A 26667-nucleotide genomic window follows, 5' to 3' on the forward strand; every position below is an offset into this window, starting at 1 on the left:
GACTGTTAAAATTCACATACCAAAGCAACAGACTGTGCTACTGATCAGAGTTATAATCTTTTATGTCTTAAACATCATGTGCTTCTAAACATGAAGGTAACCCTAGCATTTCAGTACTTTATGAAGAGATCTGATATAATCAGATTGATCTACATTTTAGATTATATTATAAAATAAGAGATCTGTTTCTAATGTATACATTTCATTATTCTTTTTTAAGTGTTTATTTTTATTTTTAGATTTAATGTTCCACACGATGATAGTTTTAAATGTAAGGAAACTGGAATTAAACATCAGTATCATGTCATGGCTCCAACTTTAAACTACCACACAAGTCCTTGGACCTGGTCAAAATGTAGTCAGAAATATATCACTGAATTCCTAGAGTAAGTGATTTTGTGTTACTTTAGTTACATAATTGAACATTTATTAGATTCTAAAGTTTGAAACGTGTATTCTTTTAAAATAGTTCAATATTTGTTGAGTTTTTTATTGCTTAAATTTAAGTTTGCTTCCACTGTACAAATGGGTGTTTAAAGACAAAGAGTTTTATTATTTCATTCTTAGCTATATTTTTTTGGTGGGGGATTTAATTCAGAGCTATCATTTTTTTTTAAAAAAATTGAGTTCCTGTTATGATAAAAACTCCTTCTTAGGAGGATGCTTAATGGGAATAAAGCTTCCTTGTGTATTAGAATTTCTTCAGAAGCTGCTAAGTAATATTTTGAGAGGAGTTTGAGTGGCCCTAGTTCGAGGTGTCCCTGAAGGACAGAGAATAGCTGAAGTCAAATTAGAATATTTTGGAATATTCCAAATAGTTCCCTAAAGAGATGTGGAGTCTCTGGGTTTACCTGTCCTTTGGAGGCTATTGCTAGCTCAGATTCAGATTGTTTGGGCCTTGCCTCTTCGTCTCCTACATTTCTCTGCTTCCCAACTTATCCAAATGGTGTTTCTATCCTAGTTGTTGAAACTTGTTCTAAAAGCAAGGCCAAACTCTTTCCAAGTAATCTTTTGATATAAATACAATATTGTTTGATTTTTTCTACTACATATTCTAATCACCAATTTATACAGTTTCACTTACCTATCTCTATGAGAACTATGGGAATGAATGAAACCATCTTTTGGAATATACATTTATAAATGTATCCCTTAATTATGATTAGCTCCAGTACTCTTGCCTAGAAAATCCCATGGGTGGAGGAGCCTGGTAGGCTGCAGTCCGTGGGGTTGCTAAGGGTCGGACACGACTAAGTGACTTCACTTTCATTTTTCACTTTCACACATTGGAGAAGGAAATGGCAACCCACTCCAGTGTTCTTGCCTGGAGAGTCCCAGGGACGGGGGAGCCTGGTGGGCTTCCGTCTATGGGGTCACACAGAGTCGGACATGACTGAAGTGACTTAGCAGCAGCAGCAGCAGTGGTTATTTATCCTTGTACGGGAACCTGATTTAAAAGCACAACATATAGTTGCTGATCTGTACATGGGGGCATATAGCTTTGTTCAATTGCTGACTGAAGCACTGATTCAAAATACCAGTAGATATGCTTATTTTTGGAAGGGGGTGATATGATTCTTGCCAATGGGTATTTTAAAAGTTACATGTTCATTTTTTGGGGCAAATTTATTATGCTCTCTAGCCAGTAAAAAATTGCCCCCAAAATATTTCTTCTAATTATTTCAAGTTGAACAAATGGTTGCTTTTAACTGAGTTTGAATGGCTGTACATTTTCACAATTTTCTATATACTATATATTACTTGACAAACTAGGAGTAGCAAATATCAATTTTGCCACTGTCTACTATTTTGCAAACTCCTTTAAAGATATTAAATCATGCGCTTTAATAGCAACTTGCAAGGCAGCCATTTCCACTCTCAATTTGCAGTTGAGAAGTCTTAGACTCAGGGAGACTAACTAACTTGTCCACACTATGCAGTTCGGAAAGTGGTGACACCCAAATGTGAAGTCCCAAAGCTTGCATTCTTTACTGTGAATAATATTATTTTCCTAAGAAAATCTCTTTGAGACAGAGACAGCATGGCACTTTCTGAAATTCCTTTATTTTGTTATCAACTATAAACGAACTCTCTCAGATGATCTGAAAATGTTACTTTTTACATTTTGACAGATTGGACATTAGATATAGGGCATTCCTGTTGGATAGCAAAACAGACCAAAAGTGTAGTGTGATCAACATAGGAATGCATGTTTTAAACATTATATTTGATGAATTTTTGTTTATTTTTAATTATTCCTTTAAAAGCATTTTACCTTTAAGGCAGTTGTGGGGATTAAGTGAGAACAAACACATAGAATAAGTCCTTTATAAACTGTGAGGTTTTCTTATTGTCTTTGATGTGAGTTGGTTTTTAAATTATGAAAAAATACTGATGTTCTCTTTGAAAGTGCAGAGCTACAGAAAAATGTGGTAAAGAATCTTCTACTGAAATATATCCATGTGTGTTTACAATGTTTTGTTCCCTGTCGTGGTTGCAGTACTGGTCATGGGGAATGCCTCCTTGACAAACCAAATGGAAGAATATACGATCTATCTTCACAGCTTCCTGGATTAATGTATGATGTAAACAAGCAATGTGAACTTATGTTTGGTCCTGGATCACAAGTGTGTCCCTATTTGGTAAGGAAAATTATGTTCTTTTGTTTGAAAACTACCATAAAGTTGTAGTTAAGATATATTTCAAAATGTACTTTATTCTCTTGGACAGGTAGTGTGCTGAATTTATCTTGATTTTTAAATATTAGAAAAATTTGGTGTTTGTCAGAAAGAGGTTTTTAAAAAAGGGAAACTATAATTTATTGAATGCTTATTATACACCAGGTGCTGTTTTAGATGGGCTTCCCTGGTGGCTCAGATGGTAAAGAATTTGCCTGCATTGTGGGAGACCCAGGTTTGATCCCTGGATTGGGAAAATCCCCAAGAGAAGGGAATGCCTATCCACTCCAGTATTCTTGCCTGGAGAATCCCATAGACAGAGGAAACTGGTGGACTATAGTCTTTGGGGTCTCAAAGAGTCACTCTTTGTTAGTCACAATTGAGTGACTAACTTTCACTTTCACTTTGTTAGATACTTAAAAAATTATCTTTAGCTCTCACAAAATCCTATGAAATGTCCTCAGTCAGAAAACAGAGTCACATACAGGTTAATGAAAATTAAAAGCATTCAGAGACACAGATGTATAGAACAGTCTTTGGGACTCTGTGGGAGAGGGTGAGGGTGGGATGATTTGGGAGAATGGCACTGAAACATGTATATTATCATATGTGAAACGAACCGCCAGTTCAGGGTCAATGCATGATACAGGATGCTCGGTGCTGGTGTGCGGGGATGACCCAGAGGGAGGATAAGGAGAGGAGGGAGGTGGGAGGGGGTTCAGAAAGGGGAACTCATATACACCCGGGGTGGATTCATGTCAATGTATGGCAAAATCAACCAATATAATATTATAAAATAATTAGCCTCCAATAAAAAAAAAGAAAGTGAAAAAAATAAATAAAAGGGATAAAAAGGGGGAAAAAGTAGTTATTTTCAAATGATGTTGTTTTGTGGATGGGACAGACAATTAAGTGCTTTGAAAATGAACTGTATTAAAGACCCCAAGAATTTCATAGACTATATTTTACTTTGTACAGATTTGAATCCAAAGGAATGAAATTTGGAGCCTAGTTTTCTTTATTAATTACTTTATAATTGGTTTCAAGGATTTTTCATAGGTTCAGTTCAGTCGCTCAGTCATGTCCGACTCTTTGCTACCCCATGAACCGCAGCACGCCAGGCTTCCCTGTCCATCACCAACTCCCGGAGTCCACCCAGACCCATGTCCACCAAGTTGGCGATGCCATCCCACCATCTCATCCTCTGTCATCCCCTTCTCCTCCTGCCCTCAATCTTTCCCAGCTTCAGGGTCTTTTCAAATGAGTTAGCTTTCCCATCAGGTGGCCAAATTATTGGAGTCTCAGCTTCAACATCAGTCCTTCCAGTGAACACCCAGGACTGATCTCCTTTAGGATGGACTTGGATCTCCTTGCAGTCCAAGGGACTCTCAAGAGTCTTCTCCAACACCGCAGTTGAAAAACATCAATTTTTCGGCACTCAGCTTTCTTTATAAGTCCAACTCTCACATCCATACATGACCACGGGAAAAACCATAGCCTTGACTAGATGGACCTTTGTTGGCAAAGTAATGTATCTGCTTGTTAATATGCTGTCTAGGTTGGTCATAGCTTTCCTTCCAAGGAGCAAGCGTCTTTTAATTTCATGGCTGCAATCACCATCTGCAGTGATTTTGGAGTCCAGAAAAACAAAGTCAGCCACTGTTTCCACTGTTTCCCCATCTATTTCCCATGAAGTGATGGGACCGGATGCCATGATCTTAGTTTTTGAATTTTGAGCTTTAAGCCAACTTTTTCACTCTCCTCTTTCACTTTCACCAAGAGCCTCTTTAGTTCTTCTTCACTTTCTGCCATAAGGGTGGTGTCGTCTGCATATCTGAGGCTATTGATATTTCTCCCGGCAATCTTGATTCCAGCTAGTGCTTCTTCCAGCCCAGCGTTCCTCATGATGTACTCTGCATATAAGTTAAATAAGCAGGGTGACATTATACAGCCTTGACGTACTCATCTTCCTATTTGGAGCCAGTCTGTTGTTCCATGTCCAGTTTTAACTGTTGCTTCCTGACCTGCATACAGATTTCTCAAGAGGCATGTCAGGTGGTCTGGTATTCCCATCTTTTTCAGAATTTTCCACAGTTTATTGTGATCCACACAGTCAAATGCTTTGACATAGTCAATAAAGCAAAAATAGATGTTTTTCTGGACCTCTCTTGCTTTTTTGGTGATCCAGCGGATGTTGGCGATTTGATCTCTGGTTCCTCTGCCTTTTCTAAAACCAGCTTGAACATCTGGAAGTTCACGGTTCATGTATTGCTGAAACCTGGCTTGGAGAATTTTAAGCATTACTTTACTAGTGTGTGAGATGAGTGCAATTGTGCAGTAGTTTGAGCATTCTTTGGCATTTCCTTTCTTCGGGATTGGAATGAAGACTGACTACTGAAAAAGTTAAGCTGACATTTTTATTGAATCTGTAGCCAAGATTTTGTCTTCTTTTGGGGATAAATTTAGGATTTAGTTCTAATAAATGTCAGTACTGTGGTTAATCCATGCCTTACTTTCCCAAGCTGAATACTCATTTCATTTTCTTCAATCCTGTGCAGACCTTTGCCAAATTGCTTACTATACTACTAGATTGTGAAGATCATTGAACCAGGAATCTTGCCTTGTTCATTCATTAAAATAAAGATATATTCCCAGGATTTAGTTCAGATCTGCCATATAGTAGGAGCCAAAACAATAAATGTTTCCTGACTGTTGAATGAGTGAATGCCTGAATGATTTTTGAATGAATGAATGGGTGTATGAGTAAATGAAAGGTGCTTAGCAGTGAGCACAGGGACACACAAAGCTCACTGCATACAGTGAATGTCATTCCTAGAATCCTAAATTTAAAATCACAATTGTCTATGTCTTTAAATATCCACTATGAAGAGGGGAAGATTTACCTCAATTATTTTTTATAAAAAAATACATTTTTTTTCCCACTGACTTGGATACTGAATGAACTTTGAATTTAAATTCAAAGAAAGAAAGGGATTATATTGGGCATAGCTCCTGTGAGCCTCTGTGGATTTTCATATCTTGTGAAAACTTCAGAACCCTTTGTTCAAAAATTGAAAGTATGCATTATATTTACAAAATGGGAAACCAGTATACATTATGCAGTTTTTCTATGCACATTATTCATACATTCCACTGTTGGATCAAAAGGGACTTTTGGAAACTCCTTGTGAATAACATTTAACAACAAAAAATCCTTTAGAAAAATGTCTTGCAAAGAGAGAAAAGTGTCTCAGTAATTTTGAATGCTTTGCTCCAAGTCATCTCTTCCATTGTTCAGTGTTTGATGATAATCCAATTATTTAAAAACTAAATGTTGCCATTTTATGTGTTTGGAGGGAAACTGATGGCCAAGACTAACTTAGTAAAGATTATTATGTGTATCTGTGTTAGTTGCTCAGTTGTGTCTGACTCTTTGCAACTCCAGGACTGTAGCCTGCCAGGTTCCTCTGTCCATGGAATTTGTCAGGCAATAATACTGGAGTGGGTAGCCATTCCGTTCTCCAGGGGATCTTTCTGACCCAGGGATCAAACCCAGGTCACCCACATTGCAGCCAGATTCTTTACTGTCTGAGCCACCAGTGAAGCCCTAGTAAAAGATTATTACTGATTATTTCCAGCTCTGACCATGAAACCAGGAAGTATCTAGGATCAATTTATAAATCAATGCATGATACTGAATTGATCTGGTGGTCGTAGTATTATTTTTACTCTTGCTTGCCTGCCTTTTATTACTCTGCAGAAACAATGCAGGCGTCTCTGGTGTACCAGTGCAGAAGGAGTTCACAAGGGCTGTCGCACTCAACACATGCCACTGGCAGATGGAACAAACTGTGGTCCTGGGATGGTAGGTTTTCTTGAAGGGTGAGTTTTGTATCAAGAGATTATCCAAGGATGTGATTGCTCTGTGTTTCAGCACTCTTCATTATTCACTGTCATATTTTCTTCTGCTAGTTGAATTAATGTTTTTGCTGTATTTGTTTGATGTATGTTTTCAAGTGAATTAGAATTTAAATTTTATCTTTTTTTCAAGATAAAGCAGATGGATATTATAGTTACATAATTACATGGACATTTACTTATCTAAGCATATTATAGTCTTGTTATTAAAACTGTCTAGCCATAAGTATTTCAGCAAATATCTGAAATACTCCCAAATGTAAGGATTTACCATTGTATACATTTCTCCTAAAAATTCAGATAAATATAAATGAAAGTTTTAAGTTTCTTCAGAACTTTATTGGTTTTAATGTTTTTAAATACATTGTATCTCTAAGACAAACTGTCAATCATACTGCATCTTTTCCATTTTAGCATCAGTGATAAACTTACGTAAATCTGCCAACATGATGTGAAGTGACTGGGTTCACCATGATAATGAAATGTGATCTATTACATATATTGATTTGTGGATATTGAACAATACGTCCCACTTAATCATAGTGTATGATCCTTTTAATGTATTGTTGATTTCAGTTTGCTAATACTTTGTTGAAGATTTTTACACATATGTTCATCAGTGACACTGGGACACTGGTCTGTAATTTTCCTTCTTGTGATACCTTTGTCTGGTTTCATTATCAGGGTGATGCTGGCTTTGTAGAATGAATTCCAGAGCATTCCTTCCTCTGTAATTTTTTGGAATAGTTTGAGAAGAATGGGCTTCCCTGGTGGCTCAGCTGGTAAAGGGTCTGCCTGCAATGTGGGAGACCTGGGTTCGATCCCTGGGTTGGGAAATCCCCTGGGGAAGGGAAAGGCTATTCACTCCAGTATTCTGGCCTGGAGAATTCCACAGATTTATATAGTCCATGGGGTCGCAAAGAGTCAGACATGACTGAGTGACTTTCACACTTTCAGAAAAATAGGTGTTGCTCTTCTCGAATTAACTTGGGAAACCATCTGACTCTGGACTTTCAAGAGTTGGGAATTTTTAAAATTATTGATTCAATTTCATTACTAAGGAACTTCATAAACTGGTATTTTTACATTTTCTTCCTGATTCAATCAGGTAAAATTGTACATTTCTAGGAATTTATCCATTTCTTCCAGGTTGTCCATTGTATTGGCATGTAATTGTTCATCGTAATCTCCTAGGCTCCTTTGTGCTTCTGTAGTGTCAATTGTAACTTCTTTTTAATTTTTTATTTCATTGATTTGCTGCTGCTTAGTTGCTTCAGTCATGTCTGACTCTGTGAGACCCTATTGACTGTAGCCTGCCAGGCTCCTCTGTCCATGGGATTTCCTAGGCAAGAATACTGGAGCGGGTTGCCATGCCCTCCTTCAGGGGATCTTCCTGACCCAGGGATTGAACCATATCTCCTCCATTGCAGGCAGATTCTTTACCACTGAGCCACCAGATTTTAGCCTTCTCTTATTTTCTTGATGGATCTAAATAATCAGCTTTATCTTTTCAAATATCAGCTCTTAGTTTCTTTGATCTTTTCTATTTTTTTAATTAATTTATTTTTTATTGGAGGCAAATTATTTTACAATATTATATTGGTTGGTTTTGCCATATATTGACATGAATTCGCACCAGGTGTACATGGGTTCTCCCTCCTGAACCTCCCTCCCACCTCCCTCCTCCCTTTATGCTCCCTCTGGGTCATCCCCGCACGCCAGCCCCGAGCATCCTGTAACATGCATCGACCCTGAACTGGTGATTCGTTTCACATATGACAACATACATGTTTCAATGCCATTCTCCCAAATCATCCCACCCTCACCCTCTCCCACAGAGACTGTATTCTTTTTTTATATCTATTTTATTAATTTCTTCTCTTTCTGATCTTTATAATTTCTTTCCTTCTACCAACACCGAGTTTCATTTGTTCTTTTAATTCTAGTTCCTTTAGGTATAAGGTTTACTTGAGATTTTTCTTCTTCCCCGAGGTAGGCTTGTGTTGCTACAAATGTTCCTCATAGAACTGCATATGCTTTCATTACATATATTTTAGACTGTTGTGTTTTCATTTGTCTCCAGGTATTTTATTATTATTATTACTTAAGTGACCTATTGGTTGTTTAGTAGCAGTGTTTAGCTTTTACAGTGTCTTATTTTTTTCTTTGCAAAATTTTTCTTGTAGTTGATTTCAGGTTTCGTAGGACTGTGGTCAGAAAAGATGCTCAATGTGGTTTCAGTCTTCTCGGTCTTATTGGTTGCCAGATTCTTTCTTATGCGGAGCCTGCTGGGCACTCGCATGTTTGATGGGGTCCTGAAGTGGCTGGCTGCATGATCAGTGGGGGCTTGGCCTTGGTGCTTGCTCACTGGTGGTTGAACCGCAATTCCAGGGCAGTTGGCTGAGGTTCCCAAGAGGTCCCAGAGCCAGTGCCAGCCCGCTGATGGCCAAGGGTATCCCAGACTGTACTGGCTTCCTGATGGGTAGGCCAGGTCTTTACACAGCTGTCTAGGGAGCCATGGTACTCCCAGGGATGGTGTCTGTGGGGTCCAGGGAGTCCAGGCACTTGTCCCTGCCCACTAGTGGCTGAATCTGGCCTCAGAGCTAGTGGTTGCCCATGGCGAATGGAGCTGGGTTCTGGGGTCTCTGTGTACCTGGGATGTCCTGGAGCTGGTGTTAGTTTCCTGGTGGGTAGGCTAAGGCCCAGGAAGCCCTAAGACTGATGCTGGTCCACTGGTGGCTGAGTCTGGTCTGGGTTCCTGGCTTCAGAGCCCTGCTTGTCCCAGAGTCATTGTGGGCCAGCAGGTGGTATGGCTGGAGCCCAGGGGTTATAAGGGCTGGTACCTGCCCCTTGTTGGGTGGAACCTTGGAGTTAGTGATGATCCACTGGTGGTTGGGGCTGGGTCCTTGGCCCTCTGGTGGGCAAGACCAGCTTTTGGAGTGGCTGGGGTCTCAGTGGGTTCTATGGCAACTGGCTGGCTGGAAGATGGGTCTGTGTTCCTTCCCAGGTAACTGCTTGGCATGGGGTGACCCAAGATATGTGCCAGCAAGCTAGTGAGTGGGGCCAGGTCCTGATGCTAATAAGCTAGCAGGAGGAGTGAAAGTGGTGCTTGCCAGTACCAGTGTCCTCGTGGTGGGATGAGCTCCCTAAAATGCCTTCTGTCAGCTTCTGTGTTACCAGGGTGAATCCCAGATGCTTTCTTTCTTTTTGGGAAGCTCTCCAAGATCAGCAAATGGGTCTGACCCAGTCTTCTTTCAAATTTCTGCTTCTTCTCCGGGTCTTGAAGCATGTGATATTTTTTGTGTGTGTGTGTGTGTGTGCCTTTTAAGAGTGGAATCTCTGTTTCCTACATATTCAAAACCAAACACTGTGAGGCTCTTGTTCCTGGTGCAGGACTCCCAGGCTAGGGAGCCTGCTGTGAGGTTTAGACCTCTGGGTCCTTGGGGAGAACCTCTGCAATTTTAATTATTCTTTTGATGGTGGGTTGCCTACCCAGGGGTTTGGGTCTTAACTATACTATGTTCCCTCCTACCCATCTTGTGGTTCCTTCTTTATATCTTTAGTTATAGTCTTTTCTTCTGGTCTTCAGGTCACTCTCATTGATAGTTGCTCTATAAATAGTTGTAATTTTTGTGTGCCCTTAGGAGGAGGTGAGCTCAGGGTCTACTATCTTTGCCCCATCTCCTGTCTGTTCTTTATTTTAAAGTAAATGAAACTATTTAGTATACTCCCTCTTGGCTGGGAACTAGTGGGTCAAACTTCTTTTGTTCAACATGATGTTTTTGAATTTTATTCATAACATTGTGTGCAACAATACTTCTTCCTTTATGGTGCAGTTTAATTCAGCTGTGCCATAATTTGTTTACCATTCTTCTGTTGATAGATATTTGGGTCATTTCAAGTTTGGGGCTTTTATGTATAATGCCACTGTGAGCATCCTTATGTAAATCTTCTTGTGGCCATATGTTTGTATTTCTCTTGAGTAAATTGTTAGGTTATAGGGTAGGTGTGGTTAACTTCATAAGAAAGTACCAAACTATTTTCCAAAGTATGTGAACCATTTTAGACTCACCAACCAATATAAGAAAGTTTGAATTGTTCTGCTGCTGCTGCTAAGTCGTTTCAGTCGTGTCTGACTCTGTGCCACCCCATAGACGGCAGCCCACCAGGCTCCCCCATCCCTGGGATTCTCCAGGCAAGAACACTGGAGTGGGTTGCCATTTCCTTCTCCAATGCATGAAAGGGAAAAGTGGAAGTGAAGTCACTCAGTCATGTCTGACTCTTAGCGACCCCATGGTCTGCAGCCCACCAGGCTCCTCCTTCCATGGGGTTTTCCAGGCAAGAGTACTGCAGTGGGGTGCCATGCCTTCTCCGTGAATTGTTCTGTATTCCCTGCCAATTGTTTATTTTGTTAGCCTTAACAAACTTTTAGCCATTCTAGGGGGTGCAAAATAGAATTTAATTCTTATTTTGACTTGTATTATCCTAATTATTATAAATTTTGAGCATCTTTTATTTATTAGCTCACTTAACTATTTCCCCAATGAGATAGTATGGAAAGCATGGGTTTGTTGAAATGCAGGTAAATTTGGTGAGATTATGAGACCTACTTTGAAACCCATGTAGATTAAAAGTAGAGGTGACATTTGACATAAAATGTAAATCATGCTAGGTATAAATTCCCTTTAAAAAAATTAACTGAAAATAGTGAGCCCCTATGCATTAGCCATATTGAGTATTAAGAGGTCCTGTTATTCAAGTAAAGTTTAAACAAATATCCTATAATTTTTCCTTTAGTTCTTTTATCTTGTGACTGTCCTACATGTGTAACGTCTGTTAAATGCTGTTCATAGTAAATTTGTTTGCATGTAGACATGCTGAACCCATCTGACAATGAGTTAATTTTACTACATGATGAACAACATAACATTCTTTTTCATGCTCTGTTCCCTCAGAAATAAATAAATAAAAAGGGAATGTGCCAGGATTATTTAAACATTTCTGGAAGATGCCCACAAAATTTACATGCACACAATATATTCTATTTTGAGATCTATTTGGAGATTTTGTTTTTGTTCACTTCTAGTATGGGTTTCTCATATTAAATGATTTGTTCTAATGGAGGGCACGAAGCATTTTTTTTTGCGCTGATAATCTTGGTTATAGGATTAATTCATTCAACGAAAATTTGTTAAGGGCCTCCTACATGTCAGATACTCTTCTCGTGCTCAGAATATATCAGTGAACAAAAGAGGAAAGATCCCTGCCCCCGTCCTGGAGCTTATATTCTAGTTGGATACTGCAGTATTACAAACAATATAGTGGCACCATGAATAAGAGATATAGAACAGAAAAGGGATTAGATGTTGTGTGGTAGGAGAGGGCAGATTGCAATTTAAAATATGATGGTCACGGGAGATCTTATGGGAAGTTGTCTAATGAGCTGTTTTAAAGGAAGTGAGGGAGTTTGCTATGAGGACATCACAGGGGAGCTGAGCTCCAGAAAAGGGAACAGCCAGACTTCTAAACTGTGGAACATTCTGAAAGAGATGGGAATACCAAACCACCTGACCTGCCTCTTGAGAAACCTGCATGCAGGTCAGGAAGCAACAGTTAGAACTGGACATGGAACAACAGACTGGTTCCAAATAGGAAAAGGAGTACGTCAAGGCTGTATATTGTCACCCTGCTTATTTAATTTATATGCAGAGTACATCATGAGGAACGCTGGGCTGGAGGAAGCACAAGCTGGAATCAAGATTGCCAGGAGAAATATCAATAACCTCAGATATGCAGATGACACCACCCTTATGGCAGAAAGTGAAGAGGAACTCAAAAGCCTCTTGATGAAAGTGAAAGAGGAGAGTGAAAATGTTGGCTTGAAGCTCAGCATTCAGAAAACAAAGATCATGGCATCTGGTCCCATCACTTCATGGGAAATAGATGGGGAAACAGTGGAAACAGTTTCAGACTTTATTTTTTGGGGCTCCAAAATCACTGCAGATGCTGATTGCAGCCAGGAAATTAAAAGACGCTTCCTCCTTGGAAGGAAAGTTATGACCAACCTAGATAGCAGAGACGTTACTTTGCCAACCAAGGTCCGTCTAGTCAAGGCTATGGTTTTTCCCGTGGTCATGTATGGATGTGAGAGTTGGACTGTGAAGAAAGCTGATCGCTGAAGAATTGATGCTTTTGAACTGTGGTGCTGGAGAAGACTCTTGAGAGTCCCTTGGACTACAAGGAGATCCAACCAGTCCATTCTAAAGGAGATCAATCCTGGGTGTTCATTGGAAGGACTGATGCTAAAGCTGAAACTCCAATACTTTGGCCACCTCATGCGACGAGTTGACTCACTGGAAAAGAGTCTGATGCTGGTAGGGATTGAGGGTGGGAGGAGACGGGGACGACAGAGAATGAAATGGCTGGATGGCATCACTGACTCGATGGACATGAGTTTGAGTGAACTCCGGTAGTTGGTGATGGACAGGGAGGCCTGGAGTGATGTGATTCATAGGGTCGCAAAGAGTCAGACATGACTGAGTGACTGAACTAACTAACTAACTAACTAAGACTTCTAAATCTGGAATTTTCCTCGAGTGTTTGGGGAAGAGCAAAGATGACATTTTGACTGGAGTGGAATGAAGAGAGAGGAGAGAGGTGTGTGGGAATTACTAGAAAAACTTTCAGGTGTTATGGGAATTTTGTGTTACTCAAAGTGAGATCCTTGAAAGACTTGACAGAGGAGTCACCTAATTTGACTTAATTTTTAAACTAAGTTAAAAAAGGATCATGGCTGTTCTTACAACTTTTGAGGGTAAACTCTAAGGGCCAAGAGTAGAAAAGGAGGTGATGTACTCAGGGAGATGTTGGAGTAAAATAGATGATGATTAAAGTCAACTTTATGTATGTTTTTGAAGGAACTAAAGCATTTGCTAATGTATTAGCTATGTAATATTAGAGGAGGAAGGGATAGGATGATTGTGTATTTGGTTGATAACTGAGATCCACTCAGCAGATTTTGAGGGGACAGGTTCAACTTTGGATATGCTATCCGTGAAGTGGCTATTATACATTGAAATGAATATGAGGAAGCAGCTGTCCATAGAGTTTGGAGTTTGGGAAAGAGATCTGGACTGGGAGTGATTGATGAAACAGATGACTAAAGGACCATGGTCTGAGCCCAGAGACATTAAGAGGTTAGAAAGAAGAGACTGCAGTAAAGGAAGCATTAAAGAGAAGAGAAAACCAAGAGTGTGTAGAGTCCTGGAAACCAAGAGAAGAAAAAGTATATCAAAGAAGAAGAAGGATTAGCTATGTCACATACTATGTCGTATAAGTCAAAGACGGCAGAGACTGAGAACTAGCCTCTGGTCATGGTGTCCTGGAGGCCATTGGTGATGTACACGTGAGCAGGTTTGTGGAAGGTGGGATATGAAAGCCTCTGGCTGCAGTCGGGTAATGAAAGAAAGAGACGGAGAGAGACCATGAACGAAGACAACTCTTTCAAGGAAAAATAGGACAATAACTGCTGAAGGAAATGAGATCTAACATTTTTGTTTAAAAAGAATAAGTGGAGTACTTCTCAAACTATCTCTCGTAAAGGACTAGTATTCTTTTTAAAATATTTATGAACATGCTATTGTACAAAATGGTTAAAATGAAATGAAAAAAGACATTCCAAGTGTAAGCCAATTTTTTTCTATGGAAAACAACATGGTGGTTCCTCAAAAAGATTAAAAATAGAAACATGTGACCTAACACAAAAATTTCTGGGTATATATCCAAAAGAATTACATTATTCGCAGTAGCCAAGAAGTGGAAGCAACCCATATCCATCAGCAGATATATGGATAAAGAAAATGTGATATATGCATACAATGGAATATTTTTCAATTGTCAGAGGAATGAAATTCTGACATATGCTGGAAAATGGATTAACTTTGAGGACAAATAAGCCAGTCCTAGAAAGCGTTCTTACCTGGAGAATCCCAGGGACGGGGGAGCCTGGTGGGCTTCCGTCTATGGGGTCACACAGAGTCGGACACGACTGAAGTGACTTAGCAGCAACAGCAGAAAGACAGATGGGCTTCCCAGGTGGCGCTAGTGGTAAAGAACCTGCCTGCTAATGCAGGAGACTTAAGAGACAGGATTTGATCCCTGGTTTGGGAAAAGTCCCCTGGAGAAGGGCATGGCAACCCACTCCAGTATTCTTGCCTGGAGAATCCCATGCATAGGTGAGCCTAGCGGGCTACGGTCTATAGGGTCGCACGGAGTTGGACATGACTGAAATGACTTAGCACGTGTGCAGAAAGACAAATACTGTGTGATTTCAGTTATGTGAGATATACAGAGCAGTTGGATTCATGGAAACAGTAGAATGGTGGCTGCCAGATTTAATGGGTGCAGAGTTTCCATTTGGGAAGACAAAGAGTTCAATGTGATGGTTGCACAGCAATGTGAATGCTCTTAGTGCCACTGGACTCTACACTTACAAATGGCTGAAAGAGTAAATTTTGTTGTGTGAATTTTACCACAATTAAAAATAGAACAGGGCTTCTCTGGGGGTCCAGTGGTTAAGAATCCTTTTACCAATGCAGGGACATAGTTTTGATCCCTGGTCAGGAAAGAATCCACATGCCATAGGTCAACTGAGCCTGCTTGCCTAGAGCCTGTGTTCTACAACAAGAAAGTCACTGCAATGAGAAGGCCACCCACTGCAACGAAGAGTAGACCCTGCTTACCACAACCAGACCATGCAACAAAGACCCAGCACAGCCAAAAATAAATCAATAAATAAATATTAAAAAATACAACAAGTAAAGCTGATTTTATAATTATTAACTTTAATAAAATTAATCTGTCAAAATCTTCTAAGTCTTCTGAAAGCTTCTAAATGCTTACTTTCATCTTCTGTACTCATTTTCTCCCAGTTGAAAGTGACTAGTTCAAAGCCCAGCATCTGTTCATGGACTACAGTTTGATTAGCTTTCATACAGTGGCGACTGGAACGGTGATGATGTAGGAGAGATGGGAGAATTGCTGGAGTGGTGAGAAGAGATGAGATTAGGTGCATGATGGAGGGGTTGATTTTGGATTGTTCGTGTCTGCTAATGGGCAGGAAGGCTGAGTACTGGGCAGAAGGGATGGTGGGAGATTTTGGGTGTTGGGTGGGTAGAAGAGGTTGTGGGAGATTTTGGACACATTCTTTTGTAGATTTCCACTTTCTTGATGAAAACAAGAAACAAAGTGATCTTTGAGACTTTGAATAAGATAGAGTAGAAAGTTAGCTAAAAGAGTAGTTGACTGATAGATACCTTTGCATAAAAGGTAGAAGCATGGTTGTTTACCATATTAATCAAATATTTGTTTGCTTCTTTTTCAAAAATACTTTTCATTATTGTTTTCCCCATAGGTATAGGTCTTCTCTCTCCAGTGAGACTCTAGCTCTCATAAGCACAGTAAATTTCCTGTTCTTTTTTGCATTCTATTGATCTGTTTACAGTTACTCAGTATGTACTCAGGAAATATTCACAAAATGGTATCAAATGTAATTTCATTTCTGAATTGATAACATTCTGCTTAAAGTTGTATGCATTTTCTTTTACTGGTCTTTCTGCTGTTGGTATTATTCCTGTGATGTCCTCACTAGAAAGCACATGAATAATTTCTTTTTGTGTCATCTTTATAGCATTGCCACCATGGGCTATGTGTAAATAAAGAAATGGAAACACGTCCTGTAGATGGCGATTGGGGACCGTGGGGACCTTACAGTTCTTGTTCAAGAACATGTGGAGGTGGAATCAAAAGCACAAGCAGGCTCTGTAATCGCCCCGAGTATGTCTTTTTTATGTCACTGTAAATTAAGATTATCTCAAGGCACCAGAAAGTAAACATCAGTTTCATTCACTTCTAAAACTGGAGGTCAGTCTGTAAGTTTCTGAGATTCAGAAAACTTCTGGAATACTTTAAGCCATATTACTTTCTTTCTTGGTAGATTCAGAGCTTAAAAAAAAAAAAAGTAAAATACTTTTAAGAATTTGAGTTAAGACAGCCATTTTCTTTCTTTTTTGATTTAGTGTAAATTTGAGAAATAGTTGCAAATAGCAACAGTAATATAATGGCATTTTTACTTTTACTGTGTTGTTGAAAGAGCCTGGCCCCTTTCAACTGTGCTTTGGTTTTCCTGGGCAAAATAGGTAGTTTTGTTTCTATTTCTTACTTTTTGGTATAATTTGTCATGTCATATTCTTTTTTTCTTATTTTCATCTTATAGTTGCTTCAGTGTCTTTAGCTTGAATAAGTACTGAAGCACAGATCCTGCTCACCAAACTATTTAAAAGAATTTAGGGATTCCATAAAAATTTGTAAAAATGGTTCTCTTATTATAGATATAAATAAAGAATTTTTAATGCAGAAATATGACATACTATGAATAGAATACGACTTAGTTTATTTGAATTTTAAAATAGTTGAGTTATGCTGAAATTCTTCATGTAAGTTTTTAATCTTCCAATATAAATTGAAATGGAGTTGGATGTCTATAGATTGATACCATGAAATTCTTTGAACTGAATGATACGTAGGCTATTCACAACAAAGAGTCATATATAATTCTTTTTGATTTTAACATGGTGTCATTTTCCTTTGTGATCACCTTTGACTCACTCTATATGTCTCCCTGCCTCCAAAATGAATAAACAAATACTCACCATTAGTTTCTTCTTAGTTAATCTAGCTGTGAATAAGACATCATTTCTGCCCTCCGGGCCACAATGTCCATGTTAAAATGGATTTTCCATAGTTCATTAACCACAGAGTTGCTTCCCAACCATGTTACATACTTCTGTTAAAAACAAAAAGTGTTAGTGGGACATCAGTGGTTTTCCAGATCCTGGAAAGGGATGGAACAGTTTTAAAATGAAATGGCAGAAATAACCTTGTACTGATGTGCTTTAAACTGTAATGAATTTGACTAGGCCAAGAAACGGAGGCAAGTACTGTGTGGGCCGCAGGATGAAATTTCGATCATGTAACACTGATTCATGTCCAAAAGGCAAGCAAGACTTCCGTGAGAAGCAGTGCTCTGATTTTGATGGTAAACATTTCAACATCAATGGTCTCTCCCCTAACGTGAGGTGGCTTCCAAAGTACAGTGGGAGTAAGTAATTAGAATATTTTTTTGCTGTAAACAGTTTTGAGACAAAGGAACACACAGCTGTGTTCTTGTCCACCCAAATTTGACTTTCTTACAGTTGCCGTAAAAGATCGGTGTAAACTCTATTGTCGGGTGGCTGGAACCACTAACTTCTACCAACTGAAGGACAGGGTTGCTGATGGTACTCCTTGTGGAACTGAAACAAATGACATCTGTGTTCAAGGCCTGTGTCGGGTAAGTAAAATTACTGCATTTAAGATGACTTTCAGAATACTGTTTTCCTTTTATTTTTCTAGCCAGATATTACTTCTGCAACTTGATATACATTCTTATGAATTTCAGTGCAGCATCCTTTGTTGCTACCCTGCTGTCTATAGGAACATGGTTAGGAGCTATTCTTTGTCATCAGGAGTGACTCACAAAGCAGTAAGATGAGTTTGCTGGTTTTGTTTTATCTCTGGTGCTCAAAATCAAGATGAGGGATGAAGTCAACTTCCTAAGATGTCTCAGGACCCAAGGAATGTAAAGTCCTTTTGCTACTTTGAACATGACCTTCTGTGGTGACACTTTTTCCTTCTGTGTTGGAAGCAGTGATATCCTCCCACCCTTTCTCCATTCTCCTACTTCTTATATGCATTCGACAAACTTCTACCAAATTTCTATGTGGGCTTCCCAGGTGGCACTAGTGGTAAAGAATCTACCACTAGTAGACACAGAGACACAGGTTTGATCCCTGGGTCAGGAGTATCCCTTGGAGGAGAAAATCGTAACTCACTCCAGTATTCTTGCCTGAAGAATCGCATGGACAGAGGAGCCTGGATGGCTACAGTCTTCGGAGTTGAAAAGAGTCAGATATGACTGAGCACACACACACACACACTCTGAATGCAACATACTGTTCTAGTCACCAAAATGAAAGGATAGAAAAGAATGCCTGCCCTTGACATGGTGGCAGATCTGTCGGGGAGATGGGCACACACATAGGGCTGTGGGCTTATCTGCAAAGTGGCATGCGGACGGTATAGATGGAGTGTCTTAGTCTATGGGGAAGTGGGTAAAGGATTTGGGGAGGCTCATGCAGGGTGTGGGTCTGGATCTAATTATTAGGATAAGAAAGTTTTAAGAAGGTGAAGAAGTAAGGGACCAAGGTTGGAGGTGGCCACCAGCTGATGGTTGTTATGTGAAAGTGTTTTCCTGAAGTCCTTGAAGATCCAAGAATTTGGAGTTAGGCAAGAGATGTGGTTTGATGTGCATGTTAAAATCTTCAGAATGTACTGGGTTGTTAGGAAACTGGAGTTAGGTAGGCCATTTAGCAGGGCTTCCCAGGTGGTGCTAGTGGTAAAGAACTGGCCTGCCAAAGCAGGAGATGTAAGAGACGCAGGTTTGATCCCTGGGTCAGGAAGGTCCCCTGGAGAAGAGCATGGCAACCCACTCTGGTGTTCTCTCTGGGAGAATTCCATGGACAGAGGAGTTTGGCGGGCTGCAGTCCAAATGATTGCACAGAGTTGTACATGACTGAAGTGACTTAGCACACATGCACGCAGGCAGGATTCTAGGTGAGAGCAGATGAGCCCCTGAATTAAAGCGTGCAAATTGCAGATGGCAGTCCTAAAAATGGATGGTCAGTTGGAGAACTAGGATAGTGAATGTTGTCTAGAGAATATAAGTGTCATCTTGTGAACTCATTTTTTAAGTGGAACTTAATAGGACCAGTTCTTCTCCCTATAACCAAACATCTGTTATTACCTAGGTGATAAAGGCCTTGCATCCAAAGGGTTAATGAGATGTTTAGAGAAACTGAAAATAACTTACAGATTGGAAATAGCTTTGGACTTCCCTGATAGTTCAAATGGTAAAGGATCTGCCTGCAATGCAGAAGACCCAGGTTTGATTCCTGGGTCAGGAAGATCCCCTGGAGAGAGATAGGCTACCCACTCCAGTATTCTTGGGCTTCCCTTGTGGCTCAGCTGGTAAAGAATCCACCTACAATGTGGGAGACCTGGGTTTGATCCCTGGGTTGGGAAGATCCCCTGGAGAAGGGAAAGGCTACCCACTCTAGTATTCTGGCCTGGAGAATTCCGTGGGCTAGTCCATGGTGTTGCAAAGAGTTGCACATGACTGAGCGACTTTCACTTCACTTCATTTGACTTTTAAATGTGAGAAAAAGGGCATTTGGTGCCTGAAAACTTGTTTTATCTAAGTTAGACCCAGAGAGTCAGATATAATGAGAAAATATGACATGTGTCTGAACATAAAGATGCATATTACTTTCAGAAAATATCTGGATGAAATTTTCGTTTTGGAAATATTTACCTTGTAAATACAAAGTCATGAGGCTTATGAATTTTTCTTTCTCTCCTGATCACTGAATTTAAAGGAGTGTTCCAAAGAACTAAATGTTACTGCAGTGTATGCAGAGGGCACCGTCTGTGTGGAAAAAAGCTGCATTTGTTCTTTCAAAGCCTTGGGTCAAACTGTACACTCTCACCTTTATTTATTTACTCATTTTTTCCTTAAATATTTTATTATGCTGGATATTAATTTTAAGGAAATAAGTTATTTCTTTCAGATATGCTCAGTTTATCCCCAGAGTTCTAAGGTCATAAGTTAAAAAAAAAAGTAAATCATCAACAACCTTTTTTTGAAGTTACTATATTGTGACTCTGTGGACATGAGTTTGAGTGAACTCCGGGAGTTGGTGATGGACAGGGAGGCCTGGCGTGCTGTGATTCATGGGGTCGCGGAGAGTCGGACACGACTGAGCGACTGAACTGAACTGAACTGAACTGATAGTGTGTTACTTTTTGTCCCATTTGAATCACATGCCCTTAAAGAATCACTCTCAAATAATCGAAATAGGAATCACAGTCAATATTTATTACAATGTGGATTCTTAGTTTTTTACCTCCAGGGATTTTTAAGGACATCTGAGAATCTTTCTTTAAATCCCACACCAGGTGATTTTGATGCAGGAAGTATGTAGATGATTCTTTAAAAAACAGTGCTTTTTCAACCATGTGAACAGCTGTGTGAAAATACTGGTGTACATATAACAAGATCATTAGATATCCTGAAAAAATCTTGTTGTGTTGAATTTCCTGTTAATCAAAAGAATATTTTTGGAAAGAACCTTGTAAAGCCCCGTTTGTGCTTCGCTTGTCATTTTAATAATCTTGACTGTAATTACTGTATTTTGAAGCAAGCTGGATGTGATCACGTGTTAAACTCCAAGGCCAGGAGAGACAAATGTGGCGTGTGTGGTGGGGATAACTCCTCCTGCAGGACAATGGCAGGTGTCTTCAACAGTGCACATTATGGTGAGCTTTGCATTTCTTTCCAGTTTTCTCTTTGGATATAATAATGGGACTATATCTTTAAGGAATAATAGTGTTAGTTTGTTATTGTTTATTCTGTATTTTAGTTCAAAATGATTAATTAAATCTTGTACAAGTTGTACGATTGAATTAATGAATTTGCCTGCTTAAAACAAGTTTAATTCTTAAAAAAAATTTAGGTGCATTTATTAGAATAAATTCAGTACAATTTGACAATGATGTATAAATAGTCCCCCTGTCATACCAGTTAATGAAATGCTTTTACTGCTGCTTCTGTAATCTATATTGTATATGTTTATAATCTTTCCAGGAAATTTGCTTTCAATTATTTTTAATCATCTGAACCATATGTTTTCTGTGTGATCTGGCCTATCTGTTGTTTTTTATTGATGATATATTGAAACTGATTGAAGGTGAAGGATGAAGCCATTAGCTTAAATGTTAATTTGGAATTATCGTTACATTTGATTTCTCAGTAAGTCTGGATTACAGATATAATTGATATTTGGCCATGGCTTCATTTTTTGGAAACTTTTTATGAGACTATATCAGATATTTTCCATTAAATTTTCTGAGAAACATTTTTTATTTTTATGGTAATAAAAGCAACCTTTAAAAACTTTGCAAAATAAATGATGTATGATTTACAGTTTTATTGTTCAGCTTCAAATTGTATTCACATGCTTTTGAACAGAGTTGTTTAGGTTAGTAAGAATTGCTTCAATTAAAGCAGTGTCATTTAGAACACTATATTTATATGAAAAGTGTAGAACATTTACTACTCTGGTCATGCTTATGCATCTAAGTTACTAGATGATTTGACATTATTTTTCTAGTTGTTATGATTCTTTATTTCTTGGGACCTATATATATTTGATCCCTTTTTATCACCAGTGGCACACATTTATCAAAGTCTGGTCTGTATTCACTGGAATGTATTTTTACTATATAAAGCCAAATGCGCCAAATTAGAATTTAACCTTGCTAAAACTGTGCTATGAATTACTCAGTTTGCAATTGGAAAAAGATTAAATTCATGTGCAAGTTCTGAACAGCATTTGTCACATTACTGCCCCCTAGTGGTAGCTTTCATCTTGTCACATTGGCAATGCCTTGGAACACTTTCTTGAAAAGCATAGCAAAGACATAAATAGTGGAGCTGGCCGGAACATTTTATAGTGAAAAAGAATCATGAGTCAAATTATTTTTGTCGGCTTATAACCTACAACCAGTATGCGTTTAATGTATACAGAATAATCATACCATTTATCACCTTATATTTAAATGTGATATCTTAAAGAGATATAAATACATAAGGCTGCTCTGAAAACACAAGATAATCTCATATGAGACTTAACCTCTTTTAAAACTTTTTCTTCTAAAGTTAATTTCATATTTATAAAAGTTAATGTATATGAAAAATTTCAACTCTTTTCGTTTCTTTATTAAATGAAAGAGGAAAATCATAATAAGAGAAAGGAAAACCATAGAATAATATCCCTAGAGCATAATTAATTGTTGACTTAAAACCTGAGAGTATTTGGAAAACGATGTGACATGAGTGGTTTTAGTGCAGGAAAAATGTTTCTTGTTTAATGTATATTTGTATATGTAATGTAATGTATATTTGATATAGTGTTTCCTCATATTTTGAGGAGTGCCAGTGTTATTGAATTTGGTCTCATAAAACATTTCTCTAGAGTAAACTTTTTACTTTTCTCTTGACAATTTGTTAGTAGACTTTAAAAAATAATGTAAAATTTGGGGGATAGCTATGGAGATTCCTGCTTACACTGGAACCTAAAAGCTTAAGAAAAATATTTCTATTTAACATTCACTATTTTGCTGCTCACTGAGTTTGTGTAAACATCTAGCAATGGTCAACTATTTTTATATCTCCCGGATTTGTGAATAGTATTTGGAATCCTGTATTTTCCCCATTAGGAAGTATAAAATGTAAAAGTATTGGTCACGTTTAAAAATTAATGTGTGTGTTAAGTAGTTCAGGAGCTAAATTACTAGATTCATTTTTATTCTATATTCAGGATTTTAAAAGTAAGAGAAATTAGGAAGTGTACCTTAAGAATCCCAAACTGTGTATTTCCAGTCAACAACCACTTTTTCTTAATCCTTAGTATTTGTATAAGACGTTGATTCAAAAAGAATAAGCACATATCATCTTTCAGAGATAAAATGAAATTAATTTTGACTATTCTATTCAGATTTTTTACTCAGCAGTACTAGCCTCTGGGCCATCTGCTTTTTGTGAAAGTTAACATGTGTAAAATTATATTGCAGGTTATAATGTCGTTGTAAAGATTCCCCCAGGAGCAACAAACATTGATATTCTTCAGCACAGCTATTCTGGAAAACCAGAAGATGACAATTACCTGGGTAAACATTTTTAGTTAAATGGCAGCCAGTATGTGCAGTTTCATGGAGGTCTGTGGTTGTAAATTCTTGGAAGGCAAGAAGAGCCCCTTGAATATACATGCAATTTCAGCTCAGACTAAGCCAAGTCATCTGACTCCATATATATGTTCTCTTTTTGAATTACGTACCATATCCTATTTTAAAAATACTGAATTAAATTCTAGAAGACAAATTAAGCTTTTTTCCCCATGAGGGTGTTGTAGATAACCAGAGGTTATATTCAGTTAAAGTTGTGTGTGTATTTAGAATACAGTTCTCTAGTTATAAACCTCATTGGGGTTAAATGTTTTTAAAACTGTGAAGTTGCTCAGTCATGTCTGACTCTTTGTGACCCCATGGATTGTAGCCTACCATGCTCCTTTGTCCATGGGATTTTCCAGGCAAGAGTACTGGAGTGGGTTGCCATTGCCTTCTGCAGAGGATATTCCCAACCCAGGGATCGAACCTGGGTCTCCCGCATTGTAGGCAGATGCTTTACCATCTGAGCCACCAGGGAAGGGAAATGTTTTTAAAATTTTTTCTTGAATGTCTTTACCATGTAGCACAATTTTTATTGTGATTGTATTTTTATTGCTCTTATGTTACAGAAAGAGAACTATAGTTTCATATTTTTAGATGTTAATGAACATAGTCGTAATATATTGTCTTTTAGATGGCATCCCACTCCAGTGTTCTTGCCTGGAGAATCCCAGGGATGGGGGAGCCTAGTGGGCTTCCGTCTATGGGGTCACACAGAGTCGGACACGACTGAAGTGACTTAGCAGCAGCAGCAGCAGCTATTTCTAGAGTATACATTTCCGGAGAAGGCAATGGCAAGCCACTCCAGTACTCTTGCCTAGAAAATTGCATGGAGAGAGGAGCCTGGTAGGCTGCAGTCCATGGGGTCGCTACTAGTCGGATACGACTGAGCACTTTCACTTTTCACTTTCACACATTGGAGAAGGAAATGGCAACCCACTCCAGTGTTCTTGCCTGGAGAATCCCAGGGACGGCGGAGCCTGGTCGGCTGCCGTCTATGGGGTCGCACAGAGTCGGACACGACTGAAGCGACTTAGCAGCCGCAGCAGCAGAGTATACATTTCAGTTCTTATTTACTTTTTGGAAATTGACTTATAGGTTTAAAGCATTTCACTTAGGCCCAGAGATGGAAAGAATACTTTACAAATCTTTTGTTTCTGTCTGATAAATACCTTAATATTGACTTACATGTCATTCACTAAGCTGGCGATATAAAGCTGATAATGAAAAAACACCTGCCTCACATTAATGAAATGTGAAATATTGGCTCCAGTAATCAATGCTTTGAATTGATTGGGTCTCTGAATCTATAATGAACAGCCCATTTCAGAAATTATATTTGGCTTTATAGAGTCAGTTTTAGAAAGAACAACTGCTGAATGGATGCAGATTTTCTTTCCAGGGTGATGAAAAAGTTTAGAAAACTAGTAGAGGTTGCACAACATTGTGAATGTACTACATGCCATCAAGTTGTTCAGTTTAAAATGGTTAATTCTGGTTTTGTTAATTTCACCTCTATAAAAAAAAAAGCAAAAAAAATTCCTAAAGAAAATCAAATGTAAATGTTTTAACTGTTTACATTTAGTTGCACTTCTTTTTCTTTTGCATATACATAGACATATGCCATATGTATTATAGATAATTTATTATGTCTCTCTTAGGATCCAAATGTAGATATTTGGTTCTGCTTAAGTTTAAAGATTAGAAATGTTCACTACTAAAATATCAGTATACTTTGTAAAAGAACTACTAATGGAATGAGGAGTGTTTAGAAGGACTTGTAGTTTTCTTTGGTAACTAAAAATAATGAAATGTATATAGTTTTTCTCAGTAAAGTTTTGTTTATTTCCCTTAGTTTTAGTGTAACAGGCAGCCCTTTAAACAGGCCTGTCCACTTCTGATAATGTGCAAATTTAGAGTGATTTTCATTTTGTTGGTTCTTCACTGAATTCAGTGCAGTGTATAAAGACAATCACAATAGTCCACAAAGACACAGAATCACCAAACATATTTGGTATTATTCCCTTCAGCATTGGTTCAAGGTGTGTAGTATTTGTTAAATTTAGTTATGGTAACTTGTGTGCTTTGGGTAGGGCTTCCTGGAAGACCAAATAAGTGTTTTCCAAAAAGATTATTCCACTGAGAAGTATAGTAAATCAGCAAAGATGTATTTAATTAACATGGGGGTTTTATTAGTATAAAATTTAAAATATTAGACACCCTCTCGAAAATTTAAACTAACAGCATAGTGCTTTACAATTTATACACTTTAAAAACATTTTCCAAATTTGATTCTAATTAAAAGCCTGTGAGTTGGGAATTTTTATTATTCCTATTATGCAATTAAAAAGCAAGTAGTTTGTCCAAGATAACATAGTAATTAATTGGAACAATTTGAATTTAAATCAACTGTACTAAGTCCTGTGGTCTTTTTACTACCACAACACTGTGGACACCATGCAATTTTGTATTTACAAAAGTAACATTATGAATACATACTCTGTTCCATACTCATATGCACATGTAAATATTAGTATATAGACAGACGCACATATACTTGTTTGATAGGCTGATGTTAATTCCTGTCCATGGGAAAGAGCAAGAACAGAGCGGGTGGTGGGAGGGTTCTGAAAATGTAGCCACTCGCACAGGCGTGAGCAGTGATGAGTGCCTCCCATGTAAAGGATCCAGATGTTTACAGAGGGAAGAGTGGAGAGGCATGGGCTTTTACAACATTGACCCTAGGATGTTGAAGCATTATACATGTTTTCCAAGGTAAACAGAACACTACAGCAGCCTGGCCGCCCTTTCTTTCCTCCCCATGGATGACCAGGATTGATTTAGCTGATCTGTCTGCATGACTTCTCTCTGTTTTTCCACTTCCTGTATGTCTCTCCTGGTGCTACATGCTTTGTGGAAGATGACCTTCTCAGAAAGAAAAATTATAGGGCAAATGTATTTTCATGGGTTTGGCGGATGTGCTGAAGTTCCGCTGCTTGTGGGTTACATACCACTTTATAGTAAAATAAAGTTTATTTCCTCCATATTAGTTTATATGTATATTCTCTAACTGAAGAAAATAAGAATGTGAATTGTAAAAGTTAAAACTGTTTCTGGACCGTTGACTGGT

General features: G+C 38.4%; 1 protein-coding gene across 1 annotated transcript in view; it reads left to right on the forward strand.

Moving 5' to 3' along the window:
* Positions 1-26667, forward strand: part of ADAMTS20 (ADAM metallopeptidase with thrombospondin type 1 motif 20) — a 210082-nt gene that overhangs the window by 78523 nt on the left and 104892 nt on the right. The window contains exons 9-16 of the mRNA XM_055395361.2: positions 240-386; positions 2501-2642; positions 6439-6543; positions 16285-16430; positions 17573-17754; positions 17849-17985; positions 20951-21068; positions 23385-23480. Coding sequence (XP_055251336.2) covers positions 240-386; positions 2501-2642; positions 6439-6543; positions 16285-16430; positions 17573-17754; positions 17849-17985; positions 20951-21068; positions 23385-23480 — 1073 coding nt within the window. The remainder of the gene's footprint in view (positions 1-239; positions 387-2500; positions 2643-6438; positions 6544-16284; positions 16431-17572; positions 17755-17848; positions 17986-20950; positions 21069-23384; positions 23481-26667) is intronic.

This window comes from Moschus berezovskii, chromosome 6 (genome assembly GCF_049115385.1).
Source record: "Moschus berezovskii isolate FMDL1 chromosome 6, NW_MosBer_1.0, whole genome shotgun sequence".
In the NCBI taxonomy this organism is placed as follows: Eukaryota; Metazoa; Chordata; class Mammalia; order Artiodactyla; family Moschidae; genus Moschus; species Moschus berezovskii.